General features: G+C 39.2%; 1 protein-coding gene across 1 annotated transcript; it reads right to left on the bottom strand.

Annotated features, from left to right (window-relative positions):
* Positions 1–494: 494 nt before the first annotated feature.
* Positions 495–22,177, bottom strand: LOC111216586 (prominin-1-A-like). The gene is made up of 27 exons (XM_022738137.1): positions 21,603–22,177; positions 13,533–13,594; positions 12,963–12,989; positions 12,634–12,839; positions 10,453–10,573; positions 10,290–10,353; positions 10,055–10,144; positions 9,563–9,586; positions 8,986–9,203; positions 8,805–8,879; positions 8,080–8,143; positions 7,906–7,914; positions 7,609–7,768; positions 7,064–7,216; positions 6,233–6,356; positions 5,920–6,023; positions 5,694–5,778; positions 5,238–5,384; positions 4,722–4,793; positions 4,300–4,392; positions 3,901–3,918; positions 3,661–3,714; positions 3,461–3,541; positions 3,203–3,271; positions 2,673–2,762; positions 1,359–1,474; positions 495–582 (listed from the first exon to the last, which is right to left on the bottom strand). The coding sequence occupies exons 1-27, from the start codon at positions 21,871–21,873 to the stop codon at positions 513–515; spliced, it is 2,667 nt and encodes an 888-aa protein (XP_022593858.1). The 5' UTR covers positions 21,874–22,177; the 3' UTR covers positions 495–512.
* Positions 22,178–23,610: the final 1,433 nt, after the last annotated feature.

Genomic DNA, 23,610 nt, shown 5'->3' with positions numbered 1-23,610 from the left:
GATTGTTATTGTTCAGGTGGATGATAGACTTTGGTCAAAATATGATACCATACCATTTTAAAACATCACTGACCATCGAAGTCAAATAGCTGCAAGGAATAATTGTGCAAATTTACTGTAAACTGTAAATTTACTGTAAAATTAACTTCGGTGTGAAAAGCTATAAATATAAAAGAATTCTATATTTACTAATATTTCAGGGCGTCAGGGGTGTCAGATGGATATGAGGCTTTGAGCCTAAATCATGAGTGATTTCTCCTTGATGAGTCCAGTTGTTTGAATGAGCAGTTAAAAGAAACAATGGTGATGGATGAAGGTTGAAGAAGAGGAACGGATGAAACACAGCGGAAAGACGGTGAAATATCACTCACAGTCTCCTGGGTAAAGTCAGACTAGTGATGATTGAATGGCTGGTGGTTGTTAGATGGTTACTTCAGTTAGAAGTGGGTTAGTGGATGGTTATATGTAACCAATAATCAATACCTCTTCAACGGGGAGAATGCTCCTGTGGGTCACCAGTCGGAGTAGCTTGGAGGAGCAGAGGCCCGAGGGAACCGAGTCAGAGTGTCGTAATAGGGGGAGCTACATCACGTGCACACACACGCACCCATCCAAACACATGCACACGTACACATGGGGAATTCTTTATAAGTTTAACGTTTGTGGAAAAATCTCATGTAGCACATTTAGTTCTGTCTTCTACAGACGAATATCCCTCCACCAATTAATACCTCAGCATGCAAGCAAACAGATCTGGTAAGTACAACTCGTACCTGACCACAGAGAGGTTTCCATGGATATCGCACACTTGTTCACCATGATTACCTGTATTACCCAAACTGTAACACAAGAGCGAGGGAGGACAGGTGAGAAAGAGAATGGTAAGATTTTAGTGAAAGCAACGAGGATGGCGGGATCCTCGGAGAGCGTCACTTTCGACGGAAATGAAGTCGATAATGAGGAAGTGACGTGAGGGAAGACGATGAAACAAGGATCCATGCAAAGAGACACAAGATTATGCTTGTGATTTCTGATGAAAAGAGTGAGGAGAAAGAAGAGATCCAAAGAGGAAGTATCCCATACCAAGAAAAAAAGAGTGGGCATGTGAGAGAGGACGAAAAGACGCACATCAAAGTGCAACAAGCCACGGGTAAGAAGATCTGGAGAGAGCGGAAATAACATGAGGGAAAAATAGGAGAATCGAAGCAAATAATGACAGAAGGAAAGAGAGAAGAGAACGATTCATTAATTTGTTTTGATCTACAACAGAGAGGATTTTGAGAGCTAAGAGTAAAACTAAAGAATTATCATTCTTTGGCTACATGTCCTAAATGTGCATGTGTGTTGTCTGAACTCACTCTTCAAAGACGTCCTCTGTGTCCATCCTTCTGTAATACTTGGCCAGTTTGATGGAGAAGATGATACTGGGGATCAGAAGGATGCAGCAGCCTCCCAGACCGAACCAGAATGTGTTCTGAAAAACACATTTACCCGTAATTTTTCCTTAAAAGTTGACCTTGGAAATTGACGTACATCTTTAAAACAGATATCTAGTGCTAGATTGATTATTAAATCAAGCCAAAATGGTAAATATCTAAAGATTTGCTCTCAAATGTGTAGGTTTGTTACTTTGTGTTAATGAAATATATAACCTTTAGTATGTCTTATTATTTGCTAAGTTTACAAAGACAAAACTAGGTCTGCAACTAACAATGATTTTTTATTTTTTTATTATTTCTAACAGTTTATCTGCCAATTATTTTACATGCCAATTAGTTGTTTTAATTATAAAATGTCATAATAGTAAAAAAAAATAAAAATAAAACTAATTTTCCAGAGCTGTGACATATTCGAATTGTTTGTTTTGTCCAACCAACAGAGTCCTAAACCAAAAGTTATCTAGTTTAAGATCATATATGACAAATAAATCAGATTTGACCGGCTGGAAGCAGCAAATCGACTACCAAAATAGTTTCCAATTACTTTTTCAGTTGACTGACTAATGGATTAATTGACAAATACTTTCAGCTGTAGACTAAACGATGTATCAGAAAGAATACTAATACAGTGAAACAGTTATAGTTGCAGCCATTCAGAATTGTCCTGCTACATTTCGCACAAGACATGTACGCAAATAGTATAAAATGTGCATATACAGGGCAGTATATATAAATAAAAACACATGCACAACTGCTGGAGTTGCTGGAGCCCTGATATATAAATTCTTGTTTATATTGCTCACAGTCTGTGGCTTGTTTGAGCTCTCATTAAACCCTCACAAACTCACATGCATGGCTAATAAGTAAATATTAAACTTTACAATTCCTCAGGGCTGCGGGTAAAAACAGTGAAGAACCTATGTGCATGCAAGTCCCAGCCCTGCCTCAAAACAGACTCTGTCCCATCACAGTGTGTACGAGTAAGTGTGTCAGAGACTTGAGGACTTACTGTTCTCATATGTGTGGTTGCAAAACCCAGAGCTCCCTCAGAACGTCAAAGAGCTGTTTATATTTTCAGTTGAAATCCTGACACATGTAGGGAACATGAACTGCACATACGACTGGGCAATGGTGCACCTCAGCAGCCTGCCAGCCACACACACACACACACACACACACACACACACACACACACACACACACACACACACACACACTGCTAACCACTCTTACCACTGAATCGACTATGAAGCTGCACGCTACGATCTCCATGCTGTCCACAATGTTACTGATGGGTTTACACTGCGCCACCTCTGCTGTCAACTGCAGGGAAAAACACATACAGTATATAACTTAAAAAACCCAGAATATAGATTACAGTGTTGATATGAATGACATCAAATGTGAAACCAGAACTCGTTGAGCGTGGACATTTGTGAACATCTCAGTTCCTTTTGGCTCATCTCCTGATCTCCCCTCAACCTTCTCATTACACACTTCAAATTAAATCAAAGTGGCTTCTTGCACTGTTACAAAGTTTGGTTATAATCAGGAAATAGCTACGGCTCCTGTGATTTACTGCAATTTGTTTAAATCCCCAGAGTTGTGTTGTTCATTCAACGTGATTAACTACACAGTAAATCCGCCACTGGATGAACGCTTTTCCTTTGAGTTTGTGCACACTTTTCCTGCGCTGACACTGTCCCAGCTGCAAATTGACCCATGACCTTCAAAACGACGGAGAAAATTAGGAGAATACTCACAGAGTTTTTAACCCAGTCTGTGTACTGTTTGAAGTATCCCACCAAGCTCTGTATGTAGCCCTTTGTTTCCTATAAACCAACAGAGTTAGTTAGAAAGTTAGGAAATCTTTACACTGAACAAACATGTCATTAATTTATACCTAATTCAAAGAAGGATTACAAACACTGGTTATCTGTATAATACTCCATATTATCAGATCATATGAGCACACTTATATAAGGCTGACAAAGTATTTTATCTGCCATAAAGTCTTGTACCTGCTTCACCACATGGGAGGCATTATGAGTGATGAGGTACTCTGCTGCATCGATGGCACTCAGGATATTAGTGACCTTGACCTGAGAGAGAGAAATATTCATTTGAACTGGATGTGTATGTGTATCAGTTAAGAACCTGATTGTGTTTAGCATGCTGTTTAGTATGCTACAACACTGTTGCTGTCAGTGTGTTTTCTCACCGGCAGTTCGCTGGACGTCCTCTGCAGCTGTTTGATGCTCTGGCTCAGGGTACTCTGTGTGACAGGACAACAACACCGATGGTTAAACAAACAAATCAAATGCACGTTCAAATGTCTGAGTGCTCATTTACAAATACTCTGTCACGTCACACCACTGCTGTCACAACATGAACCACGTTGCTACAGCAAACACACACAGAAAACACACTGTCATTGTGCCGTGCATCAACAGCGGCTTACCCGCGCTCTGACATATTTCTGTCACCATTTTATGAAAGAAAAGGAGGAAGAGAAAAAAAGAAAGAACATTGAGGGGACAAGCAAAAAAAGACACTTTTATAACCGTTATGTCTTTTACCTCTAACAGTGACTGTTTGGACTATTTTGATAGTTTGTTGATTTTTGAATGTAATTTGTGTGATATGTATTTTACAGTTATTTTTCATGCAGGGATTTTTGAAAACAGTACGCTGAGGCATAAAATAGTTTGTGCTATTATAGGAGTTTCGTAAAGACAAACTGTATGTTAATTTACTAACTGGAGATGAGAGTGTGTATATTTGCTTGTGCATAGTGTAGGTGTTTAATTGAGTGTGGTATTGGTATTGTTTGTGTTTGTGTTGTGGGAGAGGTGATTACCATCGCTTGTTCCAAGGGCACCACCTGATCTCTGTGAATCTGTCTGATACTGCTGGCGTGTCCTTTAAGTGCGTTCTCCAGAGCACCACGCGGCTGTAAACGAACAAACACAAACATAAAGAGTTGAAGACACGTGACTTTATTGCTGTTGCACATTGAGTTCCTACAAAACTTACAGTACAATCTTCAGGTTCTTCAGGTAATGAATATTAAAAAAGTGATTTATTATTCTTTCTTTTCTTACAAATACATACGCACACTAATCTCTCTGTACATGTGCCATTTAAAGACGCATGGGACATGTATAGTTTGGACAGCAATGAGTGATGTAACTGTGTCTGGTTGTCAGAGATTTCCTCCAAGTTTAAAAACAAAACTGTTATCAACTCCTGGACAATAACAGCTGTTATGATGAGACTTACCAGTTGGTCAGCCTGAGCCTCCAGGTCAGTAGAGAAAGACAGGAGATCCACGAGGGTGACTCCCTTATTTACCTAAAACAAGATGAAGCAGGGTTAATATCCTTATGTTGTACATCTTTCAGTTTTTAGTTATGTAAATTTTAGTTTTGTTGGAAGGTTTTTTAAAAGTTTAATAAAAGTGAAGATGATGTACATTTATTCTAATGACCTTGACACTGAGGAGTGACAGATACATACACAAACAGTCTTGTTTAGTCTTCACACAAAAACACATACTTGTTTTTGTCACTGATGAGGACATTGTATGGATTTAGATTCATTTTCTGGAAGTTTTTCCTGGCATTACCTTAAGTGTAATTCTAACCTTAACCTAAACCTCAAACCAAATGCTAGCCTTTACGTAAATGGTAAACATTGTGGGGGCCAGCTTTTGTTGTCTCCACATGGGAGGTGAGTCCCCTCAATGTGTGACTTCAGCCCCCTTGATTGTGATACAAGTGCACACACACAGATTACCTCAGCCAGGTATGTCTCATAGTCAATCTGTCCAATTCCAGAGTTGGCGAAGTTGATGAGGCTGTCTCTGCCGGCCTGCTCCAGCAGTGAAATGTCTTGCAGGTCCACCTGCACACTCTCAAACACATTGGCCAGATCCTTGTTGTACTGTGGCGAAACACACAAGCAAAACACACAAGTTACCACGTTGTCACTTATCTAGCTCCAACAACACGGATTTTTATCTACACGGTAAATTGACACTTATCACAGTTTTTTTTATTTTTTTATTTAAGTATTTTTTGGGGAATTTTTGTGTCTTTATTTGACAGGAAATAGCAGAGAGATGACAGGAAACAAAGGCAGAGAGATGGGGAATGGCACACAACAAAGGTCCCCAAACTGGGACTAATAACAGGGACATTGACATCCAGAGTCGGTGCCCTTAACCACTCTGCCACCCGGCCGCCCACTTACCACAGTTCTGTTGAGGAAGGAGTTGATGTTGAACATGGTCTCCAGCTGCAGAGCGTGATACAGACCGTTGTTCTCATAGCAATCCCTGTAGGACAAATACAGCATAATAACACTGAATATCCTTATGTTCAATAAGCAAATTTCAACCAATCAGGTCCTTCGCTGTTAAATAAAACATAATTGACCCTTATGTACGGTACGTGTGCATTAGCTGGTGGCATGTTACCTGTACATGCTTCCCAAAGTCAAGTCAATATTTGGGTTCTGGAACAGCATCCCAGGAAGGAAGTTCTTCTTGGCGGGATGAACCAGGAATGGTGTATCTATAATCTACACACACACACACACACACACACACACACACACACACACACACACACACACGCACACGCATATTCATCAGCACAGAGCAGCAGTCTTGTCTGTTATGTAATACTATCCTGCTCAGATAAAACTCTCTCCAAGGTAAACACAGAGAGAGGCAGAGAGGAGAGTGAAAATAAGACGATTCAGGAAGGAAGAGAGATTGTTTTCAGTACCTTGAACAGCTGTCGGTTAGCCAGTGGTTCACACATCAGCTTCTCCACGTTGCCGCCAACAACAAACAAGGTGGTTACAATGCCCATCAGCACCCAGGCAAAGATAAAAGAGAAGCCCACTCCACTGAAAGAGCAGGAGACAGAGAGTACATCAGTAACATCAGTGATCTTATTATTCTGTTTCCTGCAAACTGCATTATTCAGCAGGGACAAGGCTACAAAAATGGTAAATTGTGGGACATGAGGGTGAGTATAACTTAACTTTAGCCTCATTTCATTTATTTAGACCGTCCTATCAATCGACTATAATGAGTCTGTAACAAGATGACTGCATCTCAGGTGATATTCATTGATGTATGAAATCAAATCTATGGATATTATTCTAGTACATAGTGACGTTGTCTGAGGAGAGATGAAACAAATGTTAAACATCTACTTTTTGAAAATTAAAATAAGCTTCCGACAGTTCAAATAAAGTTTTACCAAAAAATTCAAATGTTGCAGTTTCTGTAAGTTACTCGTTTGATTGTTGACACTGTCTTTTTCTCCAAAAGACATATTTAACCATCTCTTACCTCTTACCCTCAGGATTTGACAAACTCCTTGTCAATCCTTGTCACTAACTGTCTTATATTTCCCTCATTATCTATTTTAATGGGTGTATGTGCTAAACTAATAAACCTTTCTCACAGCAGATATTTTGTCTTCTGATGGCAGGAAAAACACTGGTATACCTAACGAAAATGTCTGCCATGAGAAAGACAAAATATCTGCTGTGGTCTTCCCTCTCCATTTTAGTTTGAGTGTTGCACTGTTGCCTTGGTTACATACGCCATTAGCAGGTTGCCGCCGGTGTTTGAAAGGCATCCTCGCGTTGTAGGTGTAGCTTGCTTGTCGTAGCCACAAGTACCACATAGCAGTCCGAGGATGTTGAAGGCCAGGACCAAGACGACCATGCAAAGCACAGCCACACAGCCGATCCACCTGCGGCACAAACACACATACCATCAGCGTTGTTAGCAAATAGATGCTTCTTTACACACCCTCCAGTTACATTATGATTCATTTGGAGTCAAGTTTCTGGCCACCTGATGAACATAAGTCAAATATTCATTGTCTTTTAGCCATTTTTGGTCAAGGGGAGCTGCAAATACAGGTGATAATTCTCTGTATGTTCATCACTAGAAACATCTTTGACACAGTCACGTTGTTTTTGTAATTTGATACATTCTTATTATAAAAAAATGATCCAGAATAGTTGCTATAAGCCCTAAAAGTTAATCTTGTGGGAGCAAAATTATTGCCCCCATAATGTGACAGATTTTTGTTCCCAACATCTGATCAAGATGTTTACACAGAAAAACACATGCACAAACCTGTAGAAATCCATTTGGTCAACCTGTGGGTAAAAGGACTCAATGTTCTTCTGTCCCTGATTGAGGAAAATGGTGAAATTGGCCAGAGAGGATTCCACTGGGAACATCTTGGAGAAGCTGCTGATTTCTGTGCCAATCTTATCCAGCATACCTTTTACTCCTACACACATACAAACAAAAAGACAAATAAAAATTCAGAAAGGGACACAAATGCATACATTTTTTTCCCAATATCAGCTAGAAGGCCGGAGAAACTTGAGAAAGGGGAAAAGTGAAAGGGGACAAAACAGGACTTACGAGGAAGAGCTGTGGTTTCATCATCCACAGGTATGCAGGTGAAGGTGAAAGAAAAAAGAATATAAAAGTGAAAATACTACATTCAGATCGAATCTCAGGAAGAGAGGGAATACAGCTTAATGTGTTTTAGGTCAAATAAATACATATATGTAAGGTATATATACACTTATTTACCTGAGACAATGTTTTTAGTTTGTTCTTTGACCAGTTTTGGTGTGTCATTAAAGGACGAGTAACCCTGGAAGTGGAAAGAAAGAGAGAAAAGTTGATTAAAGACATAAAGGGTATGTTTAGGATGAAGGTGGTGGGTGAAACTGAGGCCCCTTTTTACACCATGGAGGGTGTCATTCATTTTTTAATTTTTTTTTTGCGTGGGAACACTGTTATCAATAAACACTCAGCTTATGACGTGTTTCTGGTGTAACCAATATGAGGATGATCACTGCCGATTGATGCTTCATGTGTTTTTTAATATTTTTGCATGTTTCATGTTCTCTAGTCTTTGTGCTCAAGTGTTTGTATGTTTTATGTTTCACCTGGCAACAAGTCAAATCTCCTCTTGAGGACAATAAAGTTCAAGTTGAAGCTGACTTGCAAGTTACTGCTTCTACTTGTAGCGTTTGCTGGGCTTTCCTGAGATAACAGGAAGAGGTGAAATCAGGTGATCTTTCAACTTGATGGGGGATTTTTTCTTAAAATTGTACTCATGCTGTACGGATTGCATTTATAGCTGTATGACAACAGATCGCAATGCAAGCTGATCTGATTAAATTCAGATTCCACGTGTATATTTACAGCTACCAATAACACGTTTTTATTTATCCAGATACAGATTGCACTCCAATGCAAAGTGCCAATTGGGTGACGAGGAGCATGGTAAACAGGAGACAGAGACTAACCTTTTGTACAATGTTGCTGAGATCTGTTTTCAGGACTGCATTGATATTGGCCAAGGCTAGACTGACATCTGGGAGCTTAAAGGCAGAGAGTGAGAAAGTGGGAAGATAAGTAAATATGGAGATAATGTTGTAAACTAAAATGCTTATTTACATTCATTTTTAGGTTTTGATTCCTTGGTACCCTTGAGAAGTCTGCGTTGATTCCCAGCTGGGACAGCGTGGATCGGATGGTGTTGCAGGTGTGAGACACGGCTCCGTTTGTGCAGGCAGGATCGGAGAGGGTGTTGGACAGAGAGGCCCGCTCCCCTGACAGACTGGCCTGAAGTTTCCCTGTCCCCTCCTGAAGTACCTCCAAGGAGGAGCTGACGTTCTCCAGGGCCTCTTTGGTCTCCCGCATGGCTAGAGAAACAACAGAGGAAGGATGGAGACAAAAATTTAGCAATTATGTAACTTTAAAAAGTATAAATAAAATTGCAATTTTTATACTTTTGCAAAAAATAATACACAAAAGCGTGTTGTTTTGTATTGTCAAAGGATTGAGCCTCACGTATGTACATACACCACAGAACTATCAATATTATTACAATAACACAGATTACACTGACCACAGATCAATAACCCACAGAGGAAAACCACAGCAAAAGACAGTTTACAACAGGAAACAGTGGTTCAGGATCAGCATCTGTTTCTAACACTTGGAATCCATTAACACAAAGCCATGAGCATTGCACCAATGAATCCACATCAGCTCTGATTACCTTTGATGGCATTCTCAACTTTTGCTTTAGATAAAAAGAAATGTGAGGGGATAGAAGGGGGAAAAGAAAGTTTAAAAAATGGTGAGAATATGTCCTTAAAAGACACATCAGGATTCTGTAGCAATAAACCCACAAGAGAGGAAGCTGCATGTTAAAGCAATACCTAATAAGTGAAGCAACAATTCACAAAATCCATGATTAAATTAGGTATGTTACAACTGTATCACCATTAGAGCGTGCTTGAGAATTTCAGCTAATTATAACATTTAAATTATTCTGTATTATTGTGTCTTTGAAATAGAAGAAGAAGAGCTTTTATAAGTTCCAAAAATCGTTCATCTAAAGGGACTTATCCCTGAATTTTGAAATCACAATCAGGAGACAGTGTCTCAGCTTATGACCCTCCATACTGCATTGTGATACGACTGTATGTCTAAACTGTGTGAGCTCAACAGGAGGTCGTGTTGAAAGCTAATACAGAGAGGGTGTTACCTCCTGCCATGCGCAGGGCAGTGTCCAGTGATGGAACCACTTCTTTCTCCAGCTGACTGTGGATCCTCCCACCCAGCAGCGGTCCAATGTCTATCAAGAGACACAGAATGATCAGAAGGGTTTTATGACAACACTACACAACTTGTACACTGCTTTGTAAACATAAGGAGCTACAGGCAAACGAAGTGGGAGACATTAGACAAATACTGTATGTAAACAGTCTGGGTTCACTTACTGTCGAGGTCAGACAGGACTTTGTTCTTTGCTGTGGTGTACTGGGCTGTCAGATATTCAATTTGCTGCAACAGAAAACACAAATAAACAGAAATATAAAACAGTACTAAAAATGTGTATGTGTTTTTGTTTTGTTGTGTGTGTATGTGTGTATCCGTGCTTACCGCAGGTGTGTTGTTAGCAAATGTCTTCAGGTCTCTCATGTTGGTATTGATGAACCGGCGAGTGCTCTTGATCTGGGTGCTGATATTATGGTTCGCAGCATAGGCAATAAGTACTCCCAAACTGTAACACACACACATACACATGCACAAACAAACATAAAAACACAGGCAGCATCAGTAAAATGTTATATTGACCATTATTCACCAGCAGAGGGCAGCGTGGCTCCATACAGATAGATTTCTGCTGCAGGGGTCTCTAAAGTCACTCACTGATGATTCAAAAAATTGTGATATTCACATTCAGGAGTTTTTGTTCGATGCACACCTGTCTTTGTTACCAGATGATGAAGTTGAAAGGATTTCTGAAAGCATGACTTACACTCAACGAATGTACACCTTATTAGGGCAACCTTAGTGATATTGAACCTGTTTAAAAAAAATCTACTTCTAATGTCCTTGTAAGCTTTAAATTTTAAATCAACTGCCTCCTCCTACTACCTGTGATTAAGATTTAACAAGGAAAATGAATGACAGATATTTTTTTCTGGATTCACTTCAACATTGTACATTAAATTCTGTGATATATTGTCAGATGAATCTATTATATCAAATTCAGTATAGTAGAGTAAGATAATGCTGTGACAATTCAATGTCGTTCACTGAAAAAGGATGATGAAGCTTTTATTCATTATTCATTATTTTGATGAGATTTTGGCTGAATATTATTCCTCCTCTTTGAAAAATGATGGCAAGAATCCTACTGTTGTGTTTTAAGGTTTTACCTGCCAAATTCCTGAGCTCTTTTACACTGCAAGCCCTTAAGCAAAGAGACTTGACTTATTGCCTAGACTTGCCTTGAGATTTTCAACAACACAGGCTGAGCTAGACAAGACAAAAACCACCAGAGGGAAAAACAGAGAAATGCATGAAAATGATGACAAATGGTATCGCCTCATCTTCAAATGGCCACAAAGTGCCTCAGATGCCCATATGTGCATTTGTGTGTTTGTGTGTGGGTGAGCATTTGTGATGTGAAAGCAGTCATTCAGACAGAGAGGCCTCTCACAGTCAGCCAAGTGATATCAGTAACACTTAACTGTCCTGCACAGTTCGGATCGTATTGCTCTGACCCTGCACCTGCCTCTTCCACAGAGCAGGAGCAATGAATGCATGTCCCAGTCTGTATGTGATTGTGTGTGTGTGTGTGTGTGTGTGTGTGTGTGTGTGTGTGTGTGTGTGTGTGTGTGTGTTTGTGTGTACATATGTTGTGAACAGCCCACATATTAACAAACATACACATGCATAAACAGTGCTTCAAAAAGATGAACAAGATATACATCCCTTGAATTTATAATCAATTAGGAAAAAAAATCATTTTGTAACACCGACACTTCATCTAAATATGAAATCTGTTTTCTATTCTATACAGTGATAATAAAATTCTGATTATTTCTAATAAAGTTAACAATGCAAATAAATGAAAATGTGTGCAGTACATCATGTATGTACATCCGTTGCGTAACCAGGGCTTAATTGTGACGGTGTATTTGGTCTGCTCTGATTTCATATTCACATTATAACCATTTTAATTGCAGTGATGTCTAGTTAACAACCTTTTATTACTTATTTTATCAACTTGCAAACACTAGCATCCTTATAACTTTTCTTTTTCTTTTTTGGTACTTGAAGTAACATATTGATTCACATGATTAAAGGTACTTTTACTGTTGTAGTATATGTTTTATCTTTAAGTGTCCTGGGTGGAAAGGGGATTATTTCAAAGAAGCTCTTTATGTCCTGTCTTCTAATAAAAACACATTGCAATTGACAATTATAGTGACACTATTTAGTCAGTAAAATATCTCTATGTATTCACAATGGATTTTAGTGAGAAGATGGGTTAAAGTTCAGAACACATACTGTAAGTATAGTGTACGGTCTCAGGTTTACATACATACTGGTGTGGTATCATGCTTCTCTTTCTGCTGTATATCTGAAAATACAATATATGCATGCCAACAGATATATGTTTTTCCTTTTAGTTTTTGCAGCTGAATGAGGCGACTACAAGTACAGTAGACGCAACTGGAGTCTCACACTTTCTAACAGCTCATAAAACTGCAGTAATCCCAGATGCAAACAGTGAGAGTAGAATCACGATGATGATAGGAGAAGACTCACATGATGAAGATGGAGGTGGCGATGAGCGAGGCAGTGTAGAAACCTCTCTGACAGTCAGCGTTCTTCCTCTGCCTCTGGTGCATCTCCCCTCCACAGTTCTCACAGCATCGACACACACAGAAACATGTGCCTATGATGGGGGTGAGGACCACGAACACAATACCGATGGTCCCACATATGAGGAATCCAGCCTCGTAGTAGATCCACTGGAGGGGGACAGGATTCATCCAATCATTATTATAATCATTAATTCTTATTCATCATTTTTGCAAGTGGGGGAAAATTGTAGTGTGAATTGAAGATTTAGAACAGTGCGATGAGGAGTTTACCTGTAGCAACAGGACGACGTTTTCTGGCTGTAACACCATGGCACGTGCGCATTCGTGTCCAAAAACACAAACGCATGTGTATATACACACACACACACACACACACACACACACACACACACACACACACACAAATAAACAGTCACACACAAAGCCGCAGCAAGAGGAAAACAAAGACAAACATAACAAGGTCAGTGTGACAGCCAAGAGATTAGTAATTAGTAATAAAAAGAGGGACGTGAAGGCAACATCAAGACATAAAAAAGGGTAAAATTTGTAAATTAAATTCAAACAAGGATCTAAAAAAAAAATCTTCCTAGCATTATGACATGATATGATCACATTGTGAGTCTCACTGTGATGAATCTTAAGTACAGTATTTAAGCCTTTATTTCTGTGAAGGTTTGTGATCATTTTCTTTAAATGGCACACAAGGATTTAAAATATCTAAAATGAAATTTCTTTTTTTCAATTTGCAAGATTATCTTTCAAAGGTGTTAAATGACAGGCTTCACTTAAAATATCAATGTTAATTCACCAGTGTTAGATGGGTATAGTACCCAAACGTACCTTTCTCCATTCTTCTATTTTGATTCCCCCCATGTTTTGCTGAATGACTTTAACAATCAGATCTGAAAAAAATAATAAATATATATATAGATTAGTACTTAAATACACAAAGTTCAGTTTGCAGATACTATGCTGCAAAATAATAATTCATTGTGCAATAGTGTTACAGGTAGTACAGCTGGCTGTAGGTGACTAATGAACCAGATTTATAGACAATCAAATCAACTTCCGGTATAACATCTGACAAGCTACACTGGAATGAAAAAATCCATTTAGCTATTCACAAGGAGACAACACAGATTATGTAGAGTCATTTTTAATTTCCGAGGATAGTATTGCGGCTATATTTTCTCATATATCTAACAGCTGTGTGTTTTGCGGAAGTTGTCTGGGCTGTGTAGTTCGCCAACGAGCGCTGCAGTTCAGTCCAGCTGTCTGTGTGTTTATATAGGTCAGCCAGCACTAAGCCTACCTGGAGGGTGACTCACCCAGACTGTTACTCAGCAGGTAAACACAGATTCTTTCTCACACACACTAACAAGAACACCTGCACGCATGCACACAAATATAAATGCATCTGCCTTAGAAATGTATCTGCCTTTGGGCTGCACAATTAATCGAAATATAAATTGAAATCGCAATATGGCCGAGTGCAATATCCAAATCGCAGGAGCTGCAATTTTTTTGATAAAGGTAAAATGTGTCACAATATTGTTGTGCATTGTTCGCGCAAATCCTGTTCTCCATACGTAAAGGATCATGATTGTTTGGTACAAAAGCCAATAAGAATCACATCAACGTTTTTCGTTTTCAGTGAAAATAAAATGCTAAAACAACCATTCCAACTGAAATCGCAATCACATGTCGCAATATCTGCAATCACAATATGATTTTTTTTGCATATCGTGCAGCCCTAAACTGTATATATGTAACATTTGACACGTACAGTAACAAATATAACTATTACGTACAAATGCATGTGTGTAAATCTACAGTGGAAATTACCAACAAATGTATGTGCAGACATTTATGCGATACACAGCATATGAACATTGAGCACTAGTTGCTTGAAGCTACAGACAGTAAAGAAAATGAGTCTGAAAAGTGTCAGATCTCTCACATGGGACCAAAAGGAACAAGAAGTTGCTGAAATGGACAGAGGTGATAGAAAACAAAAGGTCTACACTTCTTTTTTCCTTTAAGAATGTAATGTTGTCACATAGCAAGTCTTCTCAGACTGGCAGAGTAGGTGCCACTGCACACGACTAACAGATGGAGGCCAGTTTAGCATGCAAAAGCTGACACAGCTGTCACACACACACACAGACATACACACACAAACAATCATACACACAGACATTCAGTGTCTGGTTCTACCTTCTGCTTGCACACCTGCTGACCTCAGGTGAGGTGAGAAAGCACATGAAGACAAAATGTACTGCGACTAAATCTTTTCTCACCGTTAAATGAGGTGAGTTAAAGCTATACTAATGTCTATACTGTGTATACTAAACTTTTATTCATCCTCTCTCTCTCATCCCACATTTCCTACAGGGCTGCAACTCACTATTATTTTCATTACCGATGAATCTATAATTTATTCTCTTGATTAATCAGTTAACCATTTTGTCTATAAAATGCCAAACAATAATGAAAATTTCTCAGGTGGCATCTTTCCTTGATTTCTCGGGTATTCACATTACAATGATATGTGATAAATCTTCACATTTGAGAAGCTGTAATCAGAGATTTTTAATCATTTGAAACAAATCCTGAGACAAACTGATGATCAAAATAGTTGCTGATTAATTTTCAAGTTTTTTTTTCACCTAAATGATTAATTAACACATTTCAGCTTTAACTTCCTCTCTATACTGACTACTATCAAAGCAAAGGCAAATATCCTCCCAAAATGTGTTTAGTATACACAGTCCACCATATTATATTGTGAGTGTTTAATTAGTTTTTTATGTGTTTTCTTTTGTTGAATGATTGGCAGCAAACTAAACTGTCTCTAAATCGTGGGAGGTTTTCAGTGTTCAGAGTTTTTGGTAAAGATGTGGGAGCCTTTCTGGTGAGTAAAAGGAAAAGGAAGTGTGATTTTGCATATCTTTTGTGACCATATGGATAATCCTCTTAACACTATCTTCTTCTCATGGTGGGAAGTCGCTGCCTTACTTTTCTTCCATCATTGCACCTGTACGTTACTGTGAATAAATCTGGTTCGACTGGAGAAGATTTCAGACTGTCACGTCGGGTGAAGACATCTCTGTTAACTCTGCAGATGCAGCATATGAACACATATCTGATACCACCTGTTGTTGCTCAGGTACTTAGTTAGCATTAGCCACTGAGGGCAGTTAAGCTTAGACAGCTTAGTTCAGTGACCCAGTATAAGAGGTAGCTACAGCAAACGAAAGGAAGAGGGGTGGAGGGGTGGGGGGATAAACAACTATCAGAATTAGACCTGAAAGGATGAACAGACCACTGCCCAACATGAACTCGTGTGTACAGTGCAACAGTCAGGGAGAGCAACCGATGGATTTACTGAAATATACAGGTTTTCTCTTAAGAAAACGTGATATTTTCATGTTTTTTGTGTTTTTTTCTAAAGAGGTATTTGTGATAAAAGCAACTTTTCATGTACCACGGATTGTTACTAGACATTTTGTGTGCATCTTGACTCTTTGAAGGGCTTAAATAAAACAGTTGGATCTAGTCAAACAAACTGGAGCAAAAATTGGGTTTACAACTAAAAAAGAAACACTGTCGAAGGACCATACATGCTAATCACATCAGGCTAACCATCAAACACTGCTGCTGTTGTGATAAATAAGTCAGAACCTTCAACCCTCTTACCGTTAAGTGTAAATATAGGCTAGCACAATCCTCTACGCTGACCTGCTCTGAGAGATTACTGGAAGGTGTGGACTGGAGGCCATTACGCAACCTGACAACATCTCGGCTGCTTTTTACATGAAAAGCCTCAAAAGTAAAGTAACACTCTCAGTCACCTACACACACCACAGAGGGCTGAAACAAATTATTATGGATTTTGGAATTATGGATTTTGGAAGTGTATTAGCAAACTGAAAGAACACCTGTAGCTTGAAATTGAATATCAAAATGCTTACTTTTAATAAGATTGATTTTTTTATAGAGCCACAATGCTGCACTTGAAGTTATTGAAGCATCATATGAATGGACATTGTCTTGACTGAAATGGTTTTGAAACAAGTTTAATATTGGGGTGCCAAAGTGAGATTGTGATTCAGTAACTCAAAAGAGCCAGGGTCACTCCTTTTTGGCACAATATTTATTCCAAGGCACATTGTTAAAAGGAGGTGAAGTTGAGGGCTGCAGTTCAAAAGGTGTTAGTATTACGACATAAGTCATGTCAGCTTTGCCAAAGCACAGTTATGTAGTGCTTATGTTACTTTAAGTACTAACTATACAGTATGTTTGACTGAGTATTACATAAGACTATAAGAACTGTATGTATTTTCATGGCAGCAGAAGCTAAAGAAAGTTACACTGACCACTTTGAGCTGGAGCAAAACAACTAAGAGGATTACATGGAATAACTTTTTCCCCTTTTGCAGTAGACTCTTCATACAGAGAGAAGTTTAAAAAAAAGAAAAAAGTCAAACATACACATCATTATTTCCCAAAGCCCAAGTTGACATATTTAAACTGCTTATTAATTTTAAACAGTTCAAAACCAAAAGATACTCAGTTTACTATCATAGAAGACTAAGGCAACAACTATTCTCATGAGAGAAGCTGGAAACAGTAAGTATTTTTTACATTTTTGATGAAATATTGTCGCCCAGTTCTGTTGATCAATTAATATTCAATCATCTAATAATTTCAGTTGTACAAGAGACACAGTATGACACAGTCCAGTCTGCCATTGAACAACACCAAAAGCGCCTTGCTTTAAATTTTTTAAAACAGGAGTGCATGGCTGTAATGTAAGATGGAGATATGTAAGTTTTATAGTGGAGTTTTTGGGGGAACTTCCACCTTGTCTTTCACATTTAAAAAAAAAAAAATCCTTATCAGACAATTAATTTGTGTTTCTCTTGAGCGTGATCTGATTTAAGACACTTGCTTCCTGATAAACAGCCTTTCTACTTCCAATCACAGTAATTAAGGCAAACAGACAAACACCAGGACTATGACCCACTTTCAATATGTGTGTGTGTGTGTGTGTGTGTGCTAGTCCATGTGTTTGCACACACGTATGTGTGTGTGTGTACGTATGTGCCAGTCCATGTGTTTGCAAACGTGTGTGTGTGTGTGTGTGTGTGTGTGTGACAATGCCATCTGTAGCTGTGGTAGCAGCACAGTGGTAGCATTGGCCCTGTTGATGCTAATCCTCTAATCTACCCTGTGTGTATCAGAGGGATAAGAAGACCCAGACTCCACACACAGTGAAAGAGCCCAAAATGCTTCTTCACTCTAAATTCAACCTTCACACAGATTTGTAACGAGGGATGACTCAGTAGCTACTGGTCATGAACCAGTGATGTCCCCTCTCAAGTCTTTCACTATGTGTTACCACTCAGATGCAAACAGCTCTACTGGAGACCTGAAATATTTATAACATTAATAAAATAACATGGATTTGTGGCAGCATTTTGTGCCACATTACTAAATGATTAATTCTTGTGATGGAACCTCAAAGAATCCAAGTGATCTGACAGGATCAATCCATCGACTGCCTTTCCTCACTCTCCCTAGCCTAGATTTGTATTTCTCCACCTTAACCTCAACTCAACCATTGCCCTAACCTCAACCTGTGACCACTTCATCAACAATAACCTAACTTAAGCTCTAACCACAACCATGGACAACTGTGTTACAGGGCCAGACCAGTATCAAAGTGACAAACCACTATATACCACTAAGGAAACATGAAATGAGATGAGCATGTATAGTGCACAACCTTCTATCCTTTTCTGTTCTTCCGGAGGAGCAAGAGACACAAACCTTGTCAGTAAAACCGCAGTAGAATTTGTATTTGCATTGCTCTCACTTCATGCTCATTCAGAAGCGCTTTGTGTAGCCGTTTCCTACAGTTGAAAGTAACTTTCCAGAGAGCAGCTAACTGGGATGATGAAGTAATATTTATCCCAGGCAAATAACTTGCTTGTTGCCGGGTGGTAACAGGTGATAAAAGTAAGTCACACTTTACAAGAGAAAAAAAATTCATAAGCACACAGGTAAATTTTTAATAGTGATACAGAAACTTGTATGATAGAAATAATCAGTCTACATATTTCAAGAAATGAAACAAATGTTATAAAACTATTATAAGTTTTAGTGTAGCAACCTGACCACATGTTATAAACTTAATACAAGCATTAAGTACTTCTCTAACTTTAATTTCAGGCTAAATGAGTGCAGAATTGTGTAGTGCTATATGTACAGCGGGATCCAAAAGTCTGAGACCAGTGTAGTTACTTTCCCTCTGTCAGTTCTCATATCTACAATATATCCAAAAGCTGTTTCCTTTGGTGGTTAAAGAGCCATCAAACTGCAAATAGATCAACAAAATTATGGGAAACCGAATCCAAGACATTACTACTGTCCATAACTCATACACAAAGTATGCCTATGCTTGGGCTACATCTTAATAAAGAACTGATTTAAATGAAACAATTAAATGGTATTAATAATCAATTTTCATTACGCTATACTAACCTAGTCATATCCAGGAGTTACTACATAACAACCACTTTTATACTGTAGTTTGAAAATCAAACAGTGCTGTTATCTTATAGCAAGAAAAGACAGTAAAATATTTGTCTATTAATAATCATTAGAGTGCCTGTACAACATACAGGGTAAAGAGAAACATCACAAAATGTGACTGTGGGTAAATTATTTGTAAAACTTAAACAAGTTCTTGCCCAAAGCTATTATGATTAGCATAATGAGAAATGTTAAATTAAGATTTAAAACTCAACTTTACTAATACTTTATAGTTTTATTTTTTGTGTCAAAGATTGTATATATGAAGACATATATATGTGGATGCACACAGAATGATTGTTGAGGATGATGATTATATAGAAAACACTAATTGACACTAATTCATTTGGGTATTCAAACTGATGGCTTTTAATAGCTTTCCTTGCCTCTGTTGCTGCCACATAAAAATTGGCTTATTATTTATTTAAAGCTCAGAGTACCTGGCAGTTTAGCTAAATCGAACCTGCCAAACCTCATGCCTTATAAGCAGCTGCAGTTATGGTAACAGGCTTTCAGGTCTGTGTGTGGGTGTTTGATGTGTGTGAACAACATGCATGATTTTACATACATGTGACATCCGATGTGGGAGACCATCCAGGTGGTCTCTACCTGTGCGTGTGTGACGGTGAATCATACTGGAAAGTCCCTTACAGTAGCAGCATATGGTCCAGTGGATTAAGGTATTATGCAGTGATGCAGGTGACTGAGAAAGCCTCTTCTAATCGCTGATCTGCTAATTGATTACCCAGCCAGCGTCCCTAACCCTGCACACCAAAATGGCAGCAACTTAAAACCTTCAATCCTATTGCACTGTGTCATCCTCCAACGTGACCACTCATAGTTGTACATACACACAAACCAACCGTTTTTAGTTGGGTCTAATTTTATATATCCATCACTGGGTTACTTTATGACAGCAGGGGGGGGGCGTAAGAGAGCAACATTCACTTTGTTTGTATTGATCATGTGACAGACCTGATCAACTTTAAATCACCACAGTAATGTTATAGCATGAGCCCAGAGAGGATCACTTATGAGCTATGACAGCTATTGATCCCATTAATCTGCTCATAACAGTGGTTTATGGACTCAACAGGCACACGCCATCAGTGCATGCAGTCACTACGTGCACGTGCTCTTCTGACCCAGAAGGATTTTAGGGCCACTACGAGGGAAGTGTTTTTTAGGACATCATGCTTTAAATCATCCAAGCTATAGTACAGATTTTATGTGCAGATAATTCCTACCACTGCAGTCTCTGACATTTTGAGTGTTTTTTGGATAGGTTATAACCTGTGAGCAGTTCATGTCCAAAGAGTGTTTCATTTGAAGGGTTTTTAGCGACCTGGATTCAGACAATATTAAGTATTTCACAAGATATAAACAAAAATTAGACAGAATGTCAGAAAATAAATGGTTTCATATTGCAGAAATGTACATTTTTGTCTTTTCTATCTCAATAATAATCTTGTTACCCTTAGTTTTATCTATCTAATATTAAAACAGACACTGATGTCATGCACCATGCTCAACTCAATCCACCGGTTTATTACATCTTTTGCTTGCAGTGTAATCCCCCTCAAACTGTGATACAGATCATACATTCTTCCACCCAAATTCTTTATATCTATGCTTGTAATTTGTAACATTTGTAACATTATATACTATATACTATATACTATACTATACTATAACACTGGTGCATCTTTCTGTATTGCATAGTAACAGCCATACTGTAACATAGATGCACCTTTATGCAGTTTTCATTGCAGGTAATTCCCATTATTTGTACTTTGCAGTTCCCTTTATTCTATTTATACATATACACTATGTTTCCTCTCTTTTTATTATTTTGTATTATTAATGTGTCTTTTATTTTACCACACACATACTATATATTGAGTATGGGTGGTATACAACTTATCTCAGGATTAATTTAGATCTGTCTTATTTTATTTTATCCAACCAATATCGTTGTGATCCTATCTAAAATCTCTGGTGTCACAAATATAACACAGAATACAGTACAGTAGTAAAACTCATTTGCAATTAAGCTGAAATGCAGGTCATTAAATCTGTTGGGTCAGAACTGGGTGCAACTGTTAGAGCCAGAAGCACAGACACAAGTTAAATTGGTCTAATTCAACAGGAGTGATATAACAATTTGTATTCAGTAGATACAGGAGTGCTGATAATATTCCTGTATCCCTCATCATGTGAGAGAAATCCTGGGAAGAAGAAACAGAACACGAGTTGAGGGATGGAGAAAAAAGAGCAGGGATTGGGGGGAGGGGGAGGTAATAATCTCACCTTTGGGGAAGGAGTTCGGTTGAACAACGTAGAGAAAAGCATGGACCATGTGGAAGAGGATCCCTACGGCCCCTGGCTCGTAGTAAGCGTGGGTACCATAAACCGCCGCCGGTACAAACCCAAAATCCAAGGGCTCCACCGGTGGAGGGGACCGCTGTCTCCGGGATTCCGCCCGGACCTCTGCCTGTGCTCCATCCCTCTCATCCGCCTGCTGCTCGCCGCTCGTGGCCCCCCAGCAGAGCAGCAAGACGAGCCACCGTGTCCACAACATGGCTCACAAAAGTCCACTTTTGTGCAAAAACAGAAGAACACTAATTAAAATAAAGGACAACTCCGAGCCCCGGTCGTACTACAGTCCAGCGGGGGATGGAAAAGGGAGAAGGGCTGTTGACGTGAGAGGACACCTGTCCCTCTCGGCGGCTTATCCCCTCAGCTCAGAAACAACCGTCCGAAGCAAAACTTTTAAACTTGTCATCCAACGGTCGAGATCATAGCAGCCGTTAGCTCCTGGTTTTTCGGTAAGGACTCATCACAGACATCTTCCCGGAGCTCTTCGACGACTCAACGGACCAACGGCCGAGGATGTGCTCGTTATCTCGGTGTCCTCACTCTCACCGGCTGCCTGCTGCGAGCAGCCTAATCTCGCGTGCACGTAAAAAAACCCCAGGACGCTCGTGCTCGCTGAAAGCTCGCCGGGCGCATCTGTGGCGCGCGACACCGCGGGGTCCAATCACCTGTCCAAGTCTCTCTCTACTCTCTCTCTGTATAATATAGTGACAGGTTAGAGGTGGAGAAATTTTGATCCTTTACTGCAAATTTTAAAAAAAAACTTAATTACAAGTAAAAGTCCTGCATTGAAAATGTCACTCAAATAAAAATATTACTAGCATGGACTGATTACTGAATGGGCCTGCTGGGCACAGACCCAGGGGCCCCATGATCTCTGACCTCTGACCTCTTGGGTCCTCTGTAAATGGCATTTTAATATTGCAGCTGGCCAGAAGCAGCATTTCTTTTTTAAAAAGATGCAGCTAAAGATTATTGTCATAGCTGCCTAATCAACCAATTATATACTCAGTTAATTGTTTATAATGTAAAACATCAGAAAACTGGAACCATCAAATAGTTACTTGGCACTTTTGCGTGAAAGTACAGGGGTAAATGGACTTAGTTACGTTCCACCACTGCTATAGTTGCCTTTTATTAAGCCAAGCCAATACAGACCCTTCTCAAGGCAGACATTTTGACTTTTCAAAGAAGAGAAAACACAGGTGTAAATAATATTAACGATGGCTGCGTTCTGTTTAGGTGAGCTCTGGTCTACCTACAAAAGTTTAAAGAGCTAAGGCCACATATTTTCACTGTGTATGTGTGTCCTCCACTATGCCGGCTCACCTGAGCACTGTCAGGTAGTGTTAAACCGTTGGTTTACAAGACAGTCAAACTACATAATCACAGTGGGTCTCCCTATGCATGTGAAGCAGGTCATTGACTCTATACTCTTGTCACTGAACAACTGACCTTTGATCTCTGAGGTTGAGCAGATAGCTGGCCAAGGCTAGAGAAATTTTGGCAAACAAATAAGGTTCAAGTTCAAAAAAGGGAAAACCCAACTCAGTTAAAAATTATCGTTAGCCTAGTTCAGTTATCTAAGTCTGGGAAAATAGCTTTGAAGTCTCTGATATGTTAGCCCTCTATTCCAACCTCTCTCACCCCCTCACGTGTCTCAGTCACTTTACACAACACTGGTTAAATGTAAACGTGAAATATGTCTAAATAATCAGGAAAATGCAAGTCATGTATCCAGAGGCAGATAATTTATCAGGGTTGAGACCTTTGGCAGAAACCCCCGCTCCCCCGTGTTGTGTGAATGTTCCGTGTGATGACAGACCCCCCCCAACATGCCCATTCAGGGGGAACAGTGGACAGCAGTGTTTGCCCTGTGAACAGAGCCTGAAGTGACTCCTTTCACTGAAACACTTGCCACTGTTTTCCCGTGCAAACACAC

The sequence above is a fragment of the Seriola dumerili genome, unplaced genomic scaffold (genome assembly GCF_002260705.1).
Source record: "Seriola dumerili isolate Sdu_G_001 unplaced genomic scaffold, Sdu_1.0 BDQW01000035.1, whole genome shotgun sequence".
Taxonomy (NCBI): domain Eukaryota; kingdom Metazoa; phylum Chordata; class Actinopteri; order Carangiformes; family Carangidae; genus Seriola; species Seriola dumerili.
This window is presented reverse-complemented; position numbering and strand designations above follow the sequence as displayed.